We start from the raw sequence: 17715 nt of genomic DNA, 5'->3' as shown, positions 1-17715 counted from the left end.
CCAGGAGTCTTTCATTCTTAATCGATGTTGTCCTACAACATTTTTTAATTTATTTTTTGAATCGTATATAGTTTTTGAGATCAGCATAGTTATCAACTCTGCCTCTTGAAGGTCTCATCGAGTCCATGTAATAATGTTTAAATACTACTTCTTCATTATAAAACCAATGTTTAATAATTAATGAACAAAAAAAACAGCTGCAGTGTATAGCATTCTTTGAATCTCTAATTGCTGATGTTTTTTTCAAATCACTGTTTGGATACAACTTTTGCTAATGAATTCAAATATTTTTAAAGCAAACCGACTTATAATTACATTCCATTTGATAATAACATGATATAAGTCAAATTTGCAATAGTAAAAGATAAACTCATTTGCTCGCAAAAAATCACAGGACGTGGCAGAAAATAGACAGATTTTGAATCCACCGAAATCGCGAGGAAAGCAGTCAGTTTATAAAATGAAACTAGAAAAATAAGACACCTATTTTTTTTTCACAAAGGATAATCAAATTTTCGAAATCATGCTTATCATTTTTGGTAATTATCGCTACATATGATTGTAATAGGACATTTTTCTTTCATAAATATATTCTGCTGTGTAAATTTCAAAGTTTCTATATATCTTAATACAAAAATTTAGATCGCTTTCAGTCGGAACGTTACTTTCTCATTTATAAATATGTGGTCAGATCGAAATCAGATGTCTTTTCAACTGTTTCTAGTAGTACAGGATGTTTATAAATGAATAACATCCTGTACTACATTTGCAAGGGTATTAACAGAAAACAAAACAAAGTACAGCCTTGTTGTTCATTGGAGATTACAAATAACAGTTGGAAGTTTAAATTAAACACAGTTACAAGTGTTCATTGTAACTCCTTCCAAAAATGCGAACAATATCAAAGCGGTACGATGACACCTCCCATACTTTATCAGCATCTCTAGTGTGACGTTTAGATAGCCTGTAAATGTGCGTGTTTTAAGTAACCCCATAAAAAAAATCAAACATTTCCATACAAGTATATCTACATCTTTTATAAGTTTCACACAAGGCACGCAGAAAAAAAATGTGGGATGAGTTATCGTATCGCTTCGATAACCTTCGTATTTCTAGAACTCCCATTGAACACTTATAACTGAGTTGAAATTAAACACTTTCGATTATTATTTTTATTTCCGATAAACAAATAGATTATATATTCCTTTAATAGACCTCCAAAGTTTGGATATTCATTTATAAACACTTTGTATTTCAACTCAGACTTCACTGAAATGATATTCTCCCAATAAGTAATAGACTTACTGAGCGACATTTTAATTTATCTTAAATATATTTGAAAGAACAGAAACAAATGTTTTCGTGCTGCTTGATTATAACTATGATATTATTTCATAGGAATTGGGCCCCACTGCAACCAAAGGTAAAGTCGAAGGATTAAAAGAAGGTGTTCAGTACGAATTTCGAATTAGAGCTGTCAATAAAGCAGGACCTGGTGAACCCAGCGATCCTACGAAACCAATTATTGTAAAGGCTCGCTTCGGTAAATGGACTTTACTTTTGTACATATGTATCACTGAGAATAAATAACTCTTCAAAATGTTTTTTAATGATTAGAAATCTGTTTATTTATTGATTTTTTTTTATTTCAGTGAAACCTTTCATAATTGGTGATGATCTCAAAAACATTGTTGTAAAGAAAGGTCAAACTATCAAATATGATATAAACATTGGTGGAGAACCTCCTCCGGATATTAAATGGGACATCAATGGAGTAGAATTAGTTGGATCGAAGAAGTAAGCATGTATTTGTTAATGTAAGCATGTATTTACCAACTGCATTAGGATTTGTGCTCATAATTAAATGTAGAAGTGAAGCATTTTATAGGTAGATTATGCGAGTTAAAAAAATGACATTTCCATTATTGCTAGAGAAGATAAATAAATAACATATTGCCCAAATATTCCTAAAATTTTTGAACTTTTTGATCCGTTTGGTCACAAATTTGAACTTGAAATATATAAATCCTTAAATTAACATGTTTAAGAAAATATAGACTCATTAATACAAATTGTAGAGCAGTTAAGTCCGAGTCAATAAATTTATTAGAAAATAATAAAATCAGACAATTATTGTCAGTTTTTCTTTTTTTTTTTTACTGATTTTATGTTTTACATCTCTTGAAATTGAAGGTTTATCAGAAATGTTTTAGAGTTTCAAAATCTTAATTGCATTTCTATCCAAACTGTACATTAATTTTTATTTTCTTTGTAATTTTTGAAAAAATTAATTGCCAGTAATTTATCTATCTAATAAAAATTTAGTGAAAAATAAAGCAAATAATATTTAATAGATCGATAATGGAAGCTACTTAAAATGTAAGAAATGAATACGAAGATTTAATTCTTGAGACTGAAGTGTGTATAAAAGTCATTTAGAACTATAATATCATTTTGTCTTTTAATTTTTATTAATATTTTTTTATTATACTAATATAAAAGATGACAGTGTAATAGTGTTTAAAAAAGTATTTTCATTCGTGCCACCAAACAAAATTTGTCATTCAAAATTAAAATAAATTTTTTATTATAGAATTTCGATCGATAAATCGGCAAGGAATACTATTCTCACCATTAAAGATGCTGAAAGAGCGGACGGAGGAAAGATAACCTTAACTTTAACCAACAGTGTTGGTTCTACATCAGCTAATGCAGATATTGTCGTTTTGGGTAAGTAATGTAGATAATTTTATGAATCATTGCTACTTTAATTATTTCGATCTGTGATCTAAAGTATTATTTCATTTGTTCAAATGCTTTACTTTTAGTCATTTTTTAAATAATAAATAATATTTTAATACCTAAAATAAGGACTTAAGGATTTTGAATTTAGGATAATGAATTTTTAATATATTTTTTTGTCTTTGATTTACAGAAAAAAAACACCCTAATAAATTCATTTTGATATTATTTATCATAATTCAATCTTACTTGCTGCTAAACTATTTTATTTGAAAAAATAAATAAATATGGTTTTTGTGTAAGAGGACAATATTGTTAAACGCAATTTTTACTTGCAGACAATCCTTTGAATGAGAAATCTTATTTCTTTTAACTCCAGGTCTTTAATCTATGAAACAACTTTCCGCTAAGTAAAATGTTTTATAAAATAGCAAATTTTGCATCTAGTTAGTTGTGAAATAAAATAATATATCAATATTATTTTGAACCATGGGCAATGCATTTATGATATATTCTCTGCTCAGAGAAGTGAACTACAAAACTTCGTAAAAGGAACATTTAGAATTCGGATGAGAAATCTAGACCATCAAAAACAAATATGCGTACTATCGAATAAATATGGAATGCTATAACTTATATCTAAAAGTCGATAAACGTTTTAAATTCAAGAATATGATTTAATATGTAAGCCCCTAATAAATTCATTTTGATATTTATCATATTTCAATCTTACTTGTTGCTGAACTGTTTCATTTGAAAACAGTGGTTTGTGTTTAAGATGACAATATCGTTAAACACAGCTTTTACTTGCAGACAAGCCAGCACGGCCAGCCGGTCCTCTACAAATCGAAGAGGTGAAGGCAGAGAAGGCAACAATCAAATGGGATGCTCCCAAGGATACGGGTGGCAGCGAAATCGAGGGTTACATCATTGAGAAGCAAGACACAGAAACAGGCAGATGGGTGCCTGCTGGTGAAGTTGGACCACATGACAGAAAATTCACCGTGGAACCTCTTACACCAAAGAAGAAGTATAACTTCAGGGTCAAAGCCAAAAACAAGGAAGGCGAATCCGAAGCCTTGACTTCTGATAAGCCAACATTAGCAAAGAATCCATACGGTAAGATTTTCTTCCCTGAATAATATTTCAAAATTCAAATATCGTGTCTACATATACTGGTGAAGCAAAACGGAATCAAAATATTGCATACACAACTTAATTTTTCTTAATCTCTTATTTTCATATGGCATTAAAAAACTATTTATGACTAAAAAAGGGTAAGAAAATTTTAAAAATATTATATTATTATTATTTTAAAATATATGTTATCATGAGCTCCTTTTCCCATTAATTCAGGTCTGAATTATGTAAATTCTGCCATCAGTATTTCCTGTTTGATTTGTTAAGTTTCGACTAAAAAGTCAAAATTTTAATTATTAGATTTGAAATACAATTCCATTTTTATTGAATAAAGATCTTTGCATATTTATGTAAGAAAAAGACTTTCCTAAGATGCATTTATAAATGTTAAAAAATGTAAATATCTTTTTTAATTTATGTTAAAAATTTTAGATATTCTCAAATGAATTTGCTTCGTTTTTAATTTTTAAAATGACATAATAATGTTTTTTAATTCTTCAAATTAGAATAACTGACATCTCCATATTGAATATTGAATTAAAATTCACCATAATGTTCTCAACACATTGATTGTTGTGGGAGAAAATATAAGAAAATATTCATCAGATTACGGGCGCTGATATACCAAATGCACCTCTAAGATTGAAACTTATTCAGTGTGGGCTTGTAAACATAATTGTTTATGCACACCTTGCTTATTGATTCTTATCGTATCGCAGAACATAAGTATGTTTTTAACATAACATATCCACAATTCAGTTCAAATCGTTTATTTTGCTCTGAATAACTTCATATTTGTGTACAATACTTCTAAGGTTTCCATTCTAAATAGTTTTTTAATATAACATGCTTTGGGGAATAATAATTTAATAATTCATTATATTCTATAGAATATTTTTCCAGTTCCCTACTGAAATCTTTTGTAAATAAGACCACATTAAAATAAATTATGAAACTTCTACGAAATAAATAATATAATTTCACTTTTCAAAAATGAATAAGAGCACGTGAACTGAAGAACAGCTGGAAGCTAAAAAGATGACCGGATGAATGAAAATAAGGAAACAGCATATTCTGTTGACAACAATGTGTAGAGATAAATCAAAAGTTTCTAGAAGCTGCATGTGTTTTTCTTCTTTTGATATTTATATTTAATCTTGCTCTAAAGGCGTCATTGTGAGTGTTTCTTTTTCTTTTACCTTTAAAAACAAATAGAATTATTTTGTTAATTTTTATTCGCAACAATATTCAAATAAGAAACATCCCAATACAGATGGCACGCTCTGATTAGAACTTTTGTTGTCACTGGAATAAGGATGTAAAAACCAGATTAGAAATTTTGCTGTCAGTTAAATATGGGTAAGGTGGCCTGTTTCGAATTTTTTTTTTCTGTTTCTCGAATATGATTGATGAAACTTGGTTACTATATTTGCCGTTACCCGAATGCGAATGACTTGGCAGTCAAGTGTTCATAGAGCTAATGAATCGTTTTTTTTATTTGTTATAAAATAAATATATTCAATAAATAATAAAGATATCAAATAAGCGAATTTTTTCCCTTTCAGATGAGCCCGGCAAACCAGGAAGACCTGAGATTGCTGACTACGACAACACAATGGTAGAATTAAAATGGTCAGCTCCTGCCAACGATGGTGGGGCCCCTATAACTAACTACGTTATCGAAATGAAGGATAAGCTGAGCAACGACTGGAAAGAAGTTCTAAAAACAGATGGCAACAAAACCGAAGGAAAGGTGACTGGTCTGAAAGAAAACGATTCTGTCCAGTTCAGGGTTAAAGCCATCAATAAGGCTGGTCCTTCTGAACCTAGTACTGAAACACCTTTGCATATTGTCAAGCACAGGAACTGTAAGTACCCTTTTTCTAATGAAATAATTCCCATAGAAATACTTGATAAATTCAGATGCGGATACGGATTGTAATCTTCGCGGGGGGAGGGCGATCATGCTCAAGAATATAATCTAACAGGTTTATATATATTTTTTTCTTATCAAACAATCATACAGGTGGTTATCAACATAATGGAAACACCTGTGAATAAAAGTGACATTTTTGAATGCGCTTCGTAAGCATTAAAATATAATAATAGTCACCAGTTTTTTTTATAAATAGGAAAGTATATCTTCTGGTATTATTTGTTAGCTTTATTAAAGTTCTGTACTTCTTGGATTTTTTTCAAAAGCGTAAAATGTCAGAACTGTCAGATTTTCAAAGAGGCAAAATTGTTGGAGCCCGTCTAGATGTAGCAAGTATGACCGAGGCATCCCAACTTTTAAGGTGTTTCTAGATGTACGGTGTCTAAAGTCATGACAGCATACACACAGCGCGGCAAGACAGGCTTGGCAAAGCAAAATAGCGGATGGAAAGAGAAGTTCAGTGAAAGAAACCGACGGGTATTCTAAAAAGCGTATGTCTAAAAAGCGAACAACTGCAGAAAAATTGACCGCAGAGTTCAATCCCCATCTGGATTCTCCAGTGTCGGTGATTACAGTTAGAATGTACCTTCATAAACAGAGCATTTATGCAGAGCAACAATTCCCAAGCCCCTTGTCACAGATGTTAATGGTAAGCGTCGTCTACAGTGGTGTCACACTCACAAAACCGGGCGATTGATAAGTAGAAGAAAGTATTATGGTCTGACGAATCGTATTTCACACTTTTCCCTACAACAGGACGGGTGCACATTTAGAGGACATCTGCGCAAGCATATGATTGTGATTGTCTCCTTCCAACTGCCAAGCATGGAGATGGATCTGTCATGATATGGGCAGCCATGTCGTGATTTTCTGCTGGACCAATCGTAACCCTGAAAGGAAGGATCAGTAGGGAGAAGTATAGAGAAATTTTAGTTGAACAGGCCAATCCTACGATGCAAACTTTGTTTCCTGCAAGAGATGGAATTTTACAGGATGATAATGCACCTACACATGCAGCGAGACTTGTCCAATCATAGTTTGATGAACACGAGAATGAAGTTAAAACATCTGCCTTGGCCCGCACATTCACCTGATCTCAATATAATTGAACCGTTATGGTCTATTTTATAGCGTTCAATGCAGAATCGATATCCTGCACCGGCATCTCTCCCAGAGCATTCACAAGATCTCCAGAAGAATGGTACAATATTCCTCTAAACTCTATTCAATACTTGTATGAATTAATTCATAGGCCAATCCAAGTTGTATTACATGCCAAAAGCGGTCCTACACCATACTAATAAAGGAATCTTTATAAATCCAAGGTCTTCCATTATTTTGATAACCGCCATCTGTATATAACCCGATCAATTGCTAAAAGGCGATAAACTTTAATGTTGTGTTTTTTCCAAACTACAAAATATTGTCTAAAAAATTTTTGACAGGAAGTTCATGATTCCCACAATCCGCCCCCCCATATCTGCCCCTTGATGAATTTACTATATTTTTCCAATTATTTATAAACTGAATCAAATCTTATTATTTATTTTTCTTTAGTGAAACCATACATCGATCGCACCAATTTGAATAATGTTGTCCTGAAAGTGGGACGATCCCACAAATTCGAAGTGGACATCAGAGGAGAGCCTCCGCCGAAAGTCACATGGACGTTTGGAGAGGATTCCAAATTATCTAATAACGATTTTATAAAAATAGACAACAGAGATTATCATTCAGATCTTTACCTGAATAAGCTAACAAGGAAACATTCTGGAAAATATATCATCACTGCTGTAAATGCATCAGGAAAAGACAGCGTTGCTGTAGATGTAACTGTATTAGGTAAGAAAGTTTTTTTAACTTTCTCTTTTATTTTTGTAAGTTATCTTTAACTTCTCAGAACTGGCATCAAAATGATAATATGGATTAAAGATAGAAATTTTGCTATAATTTAGAATTTAGTAACCAATTGAAGCATCATAATTATGCAAATGATTAACTACCCAAATGGATTCTCTTTATATGACGATGTCAGACTAATATGGTAAACTTAATTTCAGTGATTATTAAATGGGTTACTATATGTTCATATAGTAATCATAGAACAATCATAGTATTAGGTTCGTACTGCAACCTCATACGACAAACATCGGCAAATAAGATGTACGACAGATTTCAAAACTAAAATGACGCTCTGAAATGAAAAATTATCGGTAAACATCAAGATAATGACAAAATATATAAGAGCTCTTATGAATTCTTAATTATTCTAAGAGTAAAATTTGAAATTTTTAAAATGCAGGTGCTCCATCAAAACCGGAGGGTCCTTTGAAAGTTTCGGACGTCCATAAAGAAGGCTGCAAATTGAAATGGAACAAGCCCAAGGATGATGGCGGTCTTCCTATTAAGCAATACGAAATTGAAAAATTGGACAAAGACACTGGAAGATGGACACGGTGCGGTAAGACCGAAAGTCCTGAATTTGATGTCACAGGTTTGACTCCAGGAAAAGAATATCTCTTCAGAGTTGTCGCCACCAATGATGAGGGAGAATCAGAGCCTCTGGAGACACTGGAGCCGATACTAGCCAAGAATCCTTATGGTATTTTGGCATTCTTTTTATTTTAAGAATAGATGCTTAATACGAGTTATATAGATAAATGGCGTTATTTAAATTCTTCTGCAGAATCGATTTTTACACTCTACTTGGTGCTTTATTAGAAAATTTAGTTATCTAAAATGAGAACCTTTTCCAGGTTTTAAAGTTCAAAATCAAACTTTAAAAGATGTAATTAAATAATGGAAATGAATAAAAAAAAAGAAATGCTGAATTTATTGTACTTGATTTACAACATTTTTTTAAACTGCAAACTTATTTTGATTAATTATTTCGTGTTCTTATGAAAATAAACGAAGTAGTATAATACATTTTCTTACGGTAATTGAAAAAGACTTATTTTTGCAAGAGTGATATAATTTCAATATCAGTATTGATTTTTGAAAAAAATATTATATTCAAATAAAAATTTAATAACAATGTACTAGAAAAAAACTGAATTTTTGACCTTTTTCACCAAAATAAAATAAACTTTTCCTTTTGTTACGCATTACGCTAAAAACATTAAATATAATTATCTCACAGAAAACATACATTAATTCTGATAAATTATCCCTTTTATTTTATGAAAAATAAAGTTCAAAATGTAATTTCGCACTGCATTGAAACAAATACAAAAATCTAAATTCTCTTTTTATTTATCTAATAATTATGGATTTGAAATTTAAATGTAAGATTATAAAAATCGCCAATCTGTTTCATTTTATGACATTTAAAAAATGTTTCCTTTTAATGACGCGCATTTTAAAGTGGTTAATCTTTAAAATCAAAGTTTGTGAGTTATTTGGAACAAATTATATGATTATTGTTAGAATCTTTGATTTACAAACTAATGTTTTATAGAAACAATATCTTGGCAATTTAAAGATCTTTGAAATAAATTATTAAAATCTTCCCTTCTACTTTGTAATGACTTGTATTCCATATTCAACTTTCTTCTCCATTTCAGATGAACCTGGCAAACCAGGCACTCCACAAATTGTAGATTACGATAACATCAAGGTTGATCTTAAATGGGACAAACCAAAATCTGATGGTGGAGCTCCAATCACCAAATACATTATCGAGAAGAAATTAAAAACTAGTCCAGATTGGGAGAAAGCTCTGGAAGTACCTGGAGACAAGTTGCAAACCGATGTGGCTGATCTTAAGGAACGACAGGAATACCAATTCCGTGTCATTGCTGTTAATAAAGCTGGACCTAGTGAACCCAGTGATGCTACCAAGATGCATCTTGTGAAGCACAGGAGACGTGAGTATCTTAAGGGAAAATATAAAAAATAAATTTATCAATGAAGAGGGCATGCATACATTATGTTAATTTTTAAGACCTACCCTAATATAATATCTTTGATGTTTAGTCTTTTAACTTAAAATTTTTTCTTAGAACATTTAAAATTTTCCTTTGGTTTGCCCTCTTATTAGAAGTGAAATCAGAGCTATTCAAAAATTGCTGTAGTTTTTAATAATTACATAAGCAAATCGAGAAGTAAGAATTATTGTTCGATTGACACATGAAAGAAATGGTAGCTATAAATATTTAAACTAGGTAATGCATGAAGCTACAGAACTAAATTTTTCTTTTAGCTTCATGCGTTTAGCACTTAAGAAAACCAAATATTTAAATTTACGAATTTGATATTAAGGATATAGATATCTTGACATGAAAAGGTTTAAATATTCTCTCAAAATTATATATTCCGGCATAAGTTGTTGAACTTGAACAAAAGAGATATCATCAATTATTCAACTTGGGAACAGAGAAAACTTTCATATACCTTAACTAAATTACTGAAACAAGAATTTGCAGAATGCAATTCTGATTGTGGTTTTTTAAAGAATTTGTACATTTATGCTTAGAATTTTTTTTTTTTTTTTGATTTAATTCTTAATTTTCATGATTACGTACTAATTTTAAATAAAAATTAAATAAATTAATGATTATTTTATTTTTTAAACTGTTATCGTGTATTTTATATGGTGATGATATCTTTGTTTCATTATAATGATATAATGAATTGTGGTTCCAAATAAGCAGTCGAGATACTTCTTTTCAGGGTAATAATCCAATAATAATAATATTATTAATAAATAAATCCTATATTTAGGATTAACTCAAACGTTTCCCGTCCTATTTAATTTTTGGTTTTTCAGTAAAAGGAAGTTTATTATACTTTCATCTCCTTATTATTCTTCGTTAAGTGTTAAATATGCCTTTCTTGTTTTCATGCAAGCCGGATGAAAATAGCAGAAACGGACATTAAGATTTGTCGCATAAACTAATCGATAAAAGATTAAAATTAGTTATTTGGAGAAATAAAATTTATAACAATATTTTCAATTATTTTCTAATAATTTTTTCTATTTAACTGTTTAAATACATGGTAAATTTTCAGTGAAACCATACATCGACAGAAGCAATTTGGATACAATAACTGTCAAGAAAGGAAAGGTTATAAAACTAGAAGTGAATGTAAGAGGAGAACCACCTCCCACGATAACATGGAAATTGAAAGACAAGGTAATGAAATCTTATAAGAATTTATTTTTAAAATCATTCATTTAAAAATTACTTTTATAAGTTTTATCTTAGCTTTGATTAAATTTTTTTTGTAGAAAGAAACTTTTCTTGGTTATTTTCATTCCTATTTTTTCACATTATCTCAAGAATATTGATTAAATTTAATTTCAAATATTTTTTTGAATTTTTAAAATGCATTTGAATTAATTTGGAAAAATTTAAATATTTTTAGAAGAGAAAATAAAACTTTACTTAGAGTTTATTTTTGATGCGTCAAGGAAAGATTTTTTTTTTTTGTATGGCATTTCAGGATTTCTATCCTTATTTCGATTTATTTTTTCTTATTTAGACTCTAAGACCGAGTTTGTTTTGATAACAATTATTTGCCAAATGAGTTAAAAGAGCATAATCTGGTTCCGAATAAGTGGAAAAAAATATTTACAACATTAATAATTACTAAAGAGTTAGTTACAGAAAACCTTTCCCTTTTATATGTTGTTGAGGATTGAGATGCGCCAGGATAGAACCTGGGACCTTGTGGTTCGCAGTCCAGTAACATGAGCAGGATACAAAAGCAATTGCTCATGTAGCGTAGTTGTTAACTGGCTTATAAGCTATTCACTATAATGTCTAATCTTTATCCTCTCTTATTAGTTAACTTGTGCACAACCTCCGAACAAAAGTGAATCATTCGTCATAGTCGTTCGTATTGGGGTTGGGGGAAGCCCTAATTTAGTTTTCGAACTCGGGAAGAGATGTGTTGTCCTCTGATTCAGGCTTGTTTTTCGTTTTTCTCACCATCCGGTGGCATAGTAGCGAGGTTTAAGGGCACCCGGGGCATAATAAATTTTCTTTCACCGTAATCGTCATCAGTAATTTAACAACAGTAAATGGCATTATTTTACGCCCTATCATGACATTTCTATCTAAAAATGTGGCGTAAATGACATATTTTCTTCTAGTTATGCCTCTTTAGGCTGGCTCCCGGGTAGGGATTGCAATACCGGACCAAAATTTCAATACCGGTATTCGGTATTTTTCAGATCTTAATACCGGGATACCGGTATTAGAAATTTTTAGAAAAATAAAGAAAACACAGGTGTTTCTTTGTTTTATTTGCCAGTTTCATTAGAGAGTGTAAATGTTACAAAAAATAATTTGTAACTTATAAAATATAACAGTATATAAAGAATCATAAAAAAGTAAAAGAACATCTTATTTATTTAAATTTTTAAAAAAAAGTGTAAATATCACTATTCAGTCTGTGGGACTATTAAAATTTTTTGAAATTTAATAATAAAAAACATAATGCATCAATTGTACTATCATTAAGCCTGAAAAGCAATTTTGTGCAAAAATTACCAGCTGTCAAAAACGCTGTTTCGGCATCTACGCTAGTTGGTGTTTACTGCATCTACTGTTAGCAATGCACGATATACTTTTTCCAAGTATTCACCTATATATCCCTCATCTTCAACTAAATCAATTTCTCGTCGGGTGGTTTTTGATATAGCTGATTTCTGTATTGTAATTTGGTTCTTTGAAATTTTTATCTATCGCTAATTCTAATTTTTGTTCAAGAGACAATTCATTTTCACTATCGACATTAGTGTCATCATAATCTTCGATAAGTGAACCGTATTCTTCTGAATGTGTATAGGTTTGTGGGTAAAAACATTTAAGAAAATTTACTATAAACTTAATCAGATTTGAATTGGTTCTTTTTTTTTTCTTTTTCATTTTTATTTTTAAAATCATTATAATTAAGTAAATACCATAAGACATTTTCTATTTTGGTATGCCTTTCTTCTGTGTGATTTTTCAATGTAATATACATTTCTTCAGATAGTGATGTGTGCTGTTCTTTCAGTGACTGCAACATGAAATTTATTGTTGCATTAGCTGTTAATAAATTAGAATCTCTCTGACATAATGCCTCCACAGTCAGTTTTATTGGAAGTAGAGCTGTTGCAGTTCTGGATATTGAGTTGAATTCACTATCTGAAAAATTAATTTACGAGTTGAAGTCGATTATTGCTTTTTGAATTGGATTTCTCAGTTTCAAAAATCGTTCCATCATTAGGAGTAAACTGTTTCAACGTGTTTTAGAATCTAATATTAACATATATTCTGTTTCATTTTCCGTTAGTATATATTTTAGTAATGTCATTTTTTATAGGGGAACGTTTAAATATCTTAACAATTTTTTGAACTTTATAAACTATAGGAAGCAATTCGTGATTGGTTAATATTTCATCCTCATTATAAATATCTTCTTCAGCAATGAGATTGTCATTATTTTCATTGTCAATATCACTCACTCTCGCTCTTATTCTCTTCAAAGTTGGAATCCGAAGTTTCTATATCCACAGTATTTGGATTCTTCTGTTCTTTATTTTTTGATATCTATTACTCCTAATTGAATTCCATCAGCATAAAACAATTGCTGATTTGCACCAATCAACGTTCCAACTTCTTTCATAACTGTTGCTCCATCAGTCGTTATGGATAAAATATCTTCTTTCAGGGATAATCCATGTTTCGCTAATTTAGATTTAAGCAATTAAGCCATTAATTTCGTCCGTTAGGGAGATATAAAAGCAAAAACGTATACTATTTTGCTATGTTGGCGATTTCTGAACATTTAGTGGAGACAATTTTAAAAATTTCTAGTAAATACCGAAAAACCGGTATTTAAACTTGTGAATACCGGTATTACAAAATCGTACAAATAGCTCAAAATACCGGTATTCGGTATCCCGGTATACCGGTATTGCAATCCCTACTCCCGGGGCATCTTTATCCCCTCCTTTGTCCTTCTAGAGTTGTTACATTTCTGAACGTGTAAGTTACAGATATTAAAAGCAAGAATATTTCTCACAACATCTTCGTACAATTTAAATGCAAAAGTGACCACCAATGCACAAAGTTTTAGTCATTTTTAATGTTACAAACCTATAGATTATAGAATGATAAATAGCATGAAGTAAATGAGCCGCGATTATTGAATCTTACAATAATGTACTGTAATTGATATAAATTTTTATGCTTATAATAAATACTATGCTGCATTTCCTTTCTCTACAGGTGGTTAAAACCGAAAATAACGTTGAAGTAGTGAGTGAAGATTACAAAACGAAAATTACTATCAACGATGCACAACGAAAAGACACCGGCTTATACGTCATAATCGCTGAAAATGAAGTTGGTCGTGACGAAGCCCAAATTGAGTTTGTCGTCCTCGGTATGTATGAAATTGTTCTTAAAGTGTTTTAATATGGGGCTTCTTTAAAATTAAAAACTATCATAAAAATTTAATGTTATGTTTTGAATTGCTTGTAAACTATTTTTAATTTAGAGGAAATACTTGTTTTCTGTTATGAAATATAATAAGCATTGCATAACAGAAATATTAACTTTTAGACATTATTTTATATAACCCGTATTTTGGAATAGAAATCATTAAAGGGATTTAAAATTCATTTGATTTTTCTTCTATGAAAAATTAATATATTGTGACGCTTTGTTTTTAACAAATTATTTTATTATTTTTCAAATTAATTAATGGAAATTTTTATTTCAAATACTGAAAAACATTTATTAATTAAAATATTTATTATTATTATCATTCTTAAGCTGTTTTAATATGTGGCTTCTTTAAAATTAAAACTATCTTAAAAAATTGCATCATTTATAAAATTCTTGTGTATCTTTTAAAAAAAAGTTTATTTTCTACGATTAGAATTTAATTTTTGTTAAAAATTTTTATAATCTTAGTCAAAAATTTATAAAGAAATATCAATTTTTTTCCTCTTTGTTCATAGCAGTATTTTAAAATTCATGAGTAAAAGTTAAAATAGTTTTTCACGCATTCTACCTATTTTGGGTTTTGAGATGCAACTTACAAACAAAAGAATTTTTTTTGATAAACGTACACCTAATTTTCGTTATGGTGATATAAAAGATAATTTATTTTGAAATAATATATATCTAAAAGTGCATATTAGAGTGTAGAGATGTGCTCTTTCAACTTTTCAATAATTGAATTTAATGTAGTATCTTCATTAAATGTAATCATATGTGCAAATTGTACTGAAGTTATTTTTATTACTCAACTCCCAATAAAGCTTTAATTTAATAATTTCTTTATTTTTCTGTATTTTCTTACTAAGCGTAAATTTGTGATATCGACCATTTTGGGTACTATGTGGTTATCTTGAAAACTAAGATTTCAGTTTCATTAATATATCAATTTTAGTAATCTTTAAAAATTGCTAAAACTTTGAAATGAAAGTTAGTTAAAGAATGGATATGTGTCTTTCAAATTATTCTTCCCGTCATTTATCATAATTAAAACTTTTCCTTTTATATTTTTCCAGCCGCACCTAGCAGACCAACTGGCCCTCTCAAGGTGAGCGATGTTACGGCTAAGGGCTGTAAGTTGAAATGGTCCAAGCCAGAAGACGACGGCGGAAAACCTATTGCCGGATATGCCGTTGAGAAATTAGATACATCTACTGGCAACTGGGTGCCAGTTGGCAGGACGGATATTCCTGAAATGGACGTTGACGGATTGACACCTGGCAAGGAATATCAGTTCCGTGTGAAAGCGATTAATCCAGAAGGAGAATCTGAACCCTTGGTTACAGACAGGGCAACATTAGCCAAGAATCCTTACGGTAAGAAGCACTCAATTGCTCCTCATTGTCAAAAAATTGTTGCATTTTAAATACCGACTTTCCATGTGCTCATTTTCCATCAACAGTTTTGATAATTATGTGGACTGTATTCAATACCTTTTTATGCGATACCAATTCAAAATTAAATGAAGCTATTTTCTGTAAATTTTATTCATGCATGCAAAGTTATGACATACTTTTCATGATATTTTAAATTTATACTGACCATATAGCAACATTCATCAATGAGGAATGATCTGCCAAAAAAAAAAGAAAAAGAGATTGCTTCCACGAAGACAAAATCTTAACTGGTTTATGCAAATGGTTCACAAAAGTAATTTCAAGGGCTCGACAAGATCCAGGTAGCATAGTCTGTTGCAAATATTGTAATATATCATATTACATCATTCAATATTCAACAATATTATACAATATGGCGAATATTATTTTATCTCATTCAATGTTGTACTGTGTATGTGTGATACCAGGAGATGGTTCTCTTTAATCAATGTCATGATTAGCAGTAACAGGTGAATTACTGCTCACATGTTAATTATTAAATAAAGGGTTAAAAAACTCCTTATTTAATAAAGGTGAGGACGATTTTAAATCATAATATATCAAGTATTTAAGCAGTGATTGTTTGTTTAAACACCATATCTATTTTCCATGCACTCTCGTAAACAATCAAAACATGAAAACACAGTTTTTACGTGATAACAATAATGACGTGAAAGGAAGGTGCATTAACGTGAAATTGGAAGCAAGTCGTAAATATACTTCTGTTTAATAGTCGACTAAATTATTTAATAAAATTATGCATGTAATAAATCAAATTTGTTTATGTTTAATTTTATTATACTTATTTTATATTTAAAAAATCCTCACAGTGAAGTAATAAATTGTTCTTTTCAACCTATGCGCCCTACTGGCCAGACAGAGGAAGATCGATAAGTTTATTTAATTGGAATAAAATCACCAATTTTTAGGTTTTGATTGATTAACTGAAATGAGAATAATTCAGTGGTCAAAATGCTCTATTTAAACCCTGTCTAGGATGTATTTGTATTTACAATTATGTATGACCAGTTTGCAAACATTTGTTTTTATTTTAAGACTCGCTTCTAAGTCTGTTTCAGTAATATAGCTCTTCAATTTGCATTTATTGAAATCTCGACAAAAAAAAAAAAAAAAAAAAAAAAAAAAAAAACAGCTGCTCATGTATATTTGTATAGCAGAAAAGGATGACACAGAATTATCTTGTTTGCATTGGAGATGAGACAATGCAGTTGAGCAGAAACTGTATATAAAGCAAAATGATTTTCCTTTAAAAACAACACTTTTGTTTGCTAAATTTCATTATAACACATCTTTGGTAATGTGATGATTAAATATGAAAAAAAGACGTAGCATTATAATTTTTATCTGCAATATTTTTCGAAGAGAGTTTTATCTGAAAATGAGCATTTGGAATTTACTTCCTTAATTGTATAGCCGCATATGATTAAAGATAATCATAAATGTGACATATAAACTTTATTGAATATTTCATTAATTGCAATTATTATCATATCTAGATGAACCAGGTGCACCTGGAACACCTGAAATCGTAGACTGGGATGAAAACCACGTCGATTTGAAATGGACACCACCAAAGAATGATGGTGGAGCTCCAATTACAGGATATATTGTAGAAAAGAAAGAGCGTTATGGCCCAGGATGGGAGCCTTGCCTCACTACATCTAGTCCAAAACCTGAAGCTAAAGTTGAAGGCCTTCAGTATGGCAACAATTATCAGTTTAGGGTTCGAGCTGTCAACAAGGCTGGACCTGGTGAACCAAGCGAATCAACTAAATCTCATACTGCCAAGCCTAGATACTGTAAGCATTATGTGTTAAAATGTTTTGTGGAATTATCCATTTTTTTGTTTAATGTTTACTTCAGATTACTTGTCAATTTCGCTAGAGTTGATACAGATACACCTGATAATATTTACCATCTTCGCATCAATGGCTATCAAAGTAAATCTAAAATGTATGATATATTTTCCAGTACATTAACTTACATTAATATTCTGCTT

At 30.3% G+C, this 17715-nt stretch overlaps 1 protein-coding gene across 2 annotated transcripts in view; it reads left to right on the top strand.

Moving 5' to 3' along the window:
- LOC129974839 (twitchin-like) overlaps positions 1-17715 on the top strand; it is a 243952-nt gene that overhangs the window by 110778 nt on the left and 115459 nt on the right. For both annotated transcript variants that reach the window (XM_056087604.1, XM_056087605.1), the window contains 12 exons: positions 1399-1543; positions 1653-1797; positions 2594-2730; positions 3556-3861; positions 5448-5750; positions 7376-7660; positions 8121-8420; positions 9385-9687; positions 10832-10956; positions 14044-14200; positions 15336-15635; positions 17213-17515. In XM_056087604.1, coding sequence (XP_055943579.1) covers positions 1399-1543; positions 1653-1797; positions 2594-2730; positions 3556-3861; positions 5448-5750; positions 7376-7660; positions 8121-8420; positions 9385-9687; positions 10832-10956; positions 14044-14200; positions 15336-15635; positions 17213-17515 — 2809 coding nt within the window. The remainder of the gene's footprint in view (positions 1-1398; positions 1544-1652; positions 1798-2593; positions 2731-3555; positions 3862-5447; positions 5751-7375; positions 7661-8120; positions 8421-9384; positions 9688-10831; positions 10957-14043; positions 14201-15335; positions 15636-17212; positions 17516-17715) is intronic.

This window comes from Argiope bruennichi, chromosome 7 (assembly GCF_947563725.1).
Source record: "Argiope bruennichi chromosome 7, qqArgBrue1.1, whole genome shotgun sequence".
In the NCBI taxonomy this organism is placed as follows: domain Eukaryota; kingdom Metazoa; phylum Arthropoda; class Arachnida; order Araneae; family Araneidae; genus Argiope; species Argiope bruennichi.
Note: the sequence above shows the minus strand (reverse complement) of the source record. Positions and strands in the feature narration are given on the sequence as shown.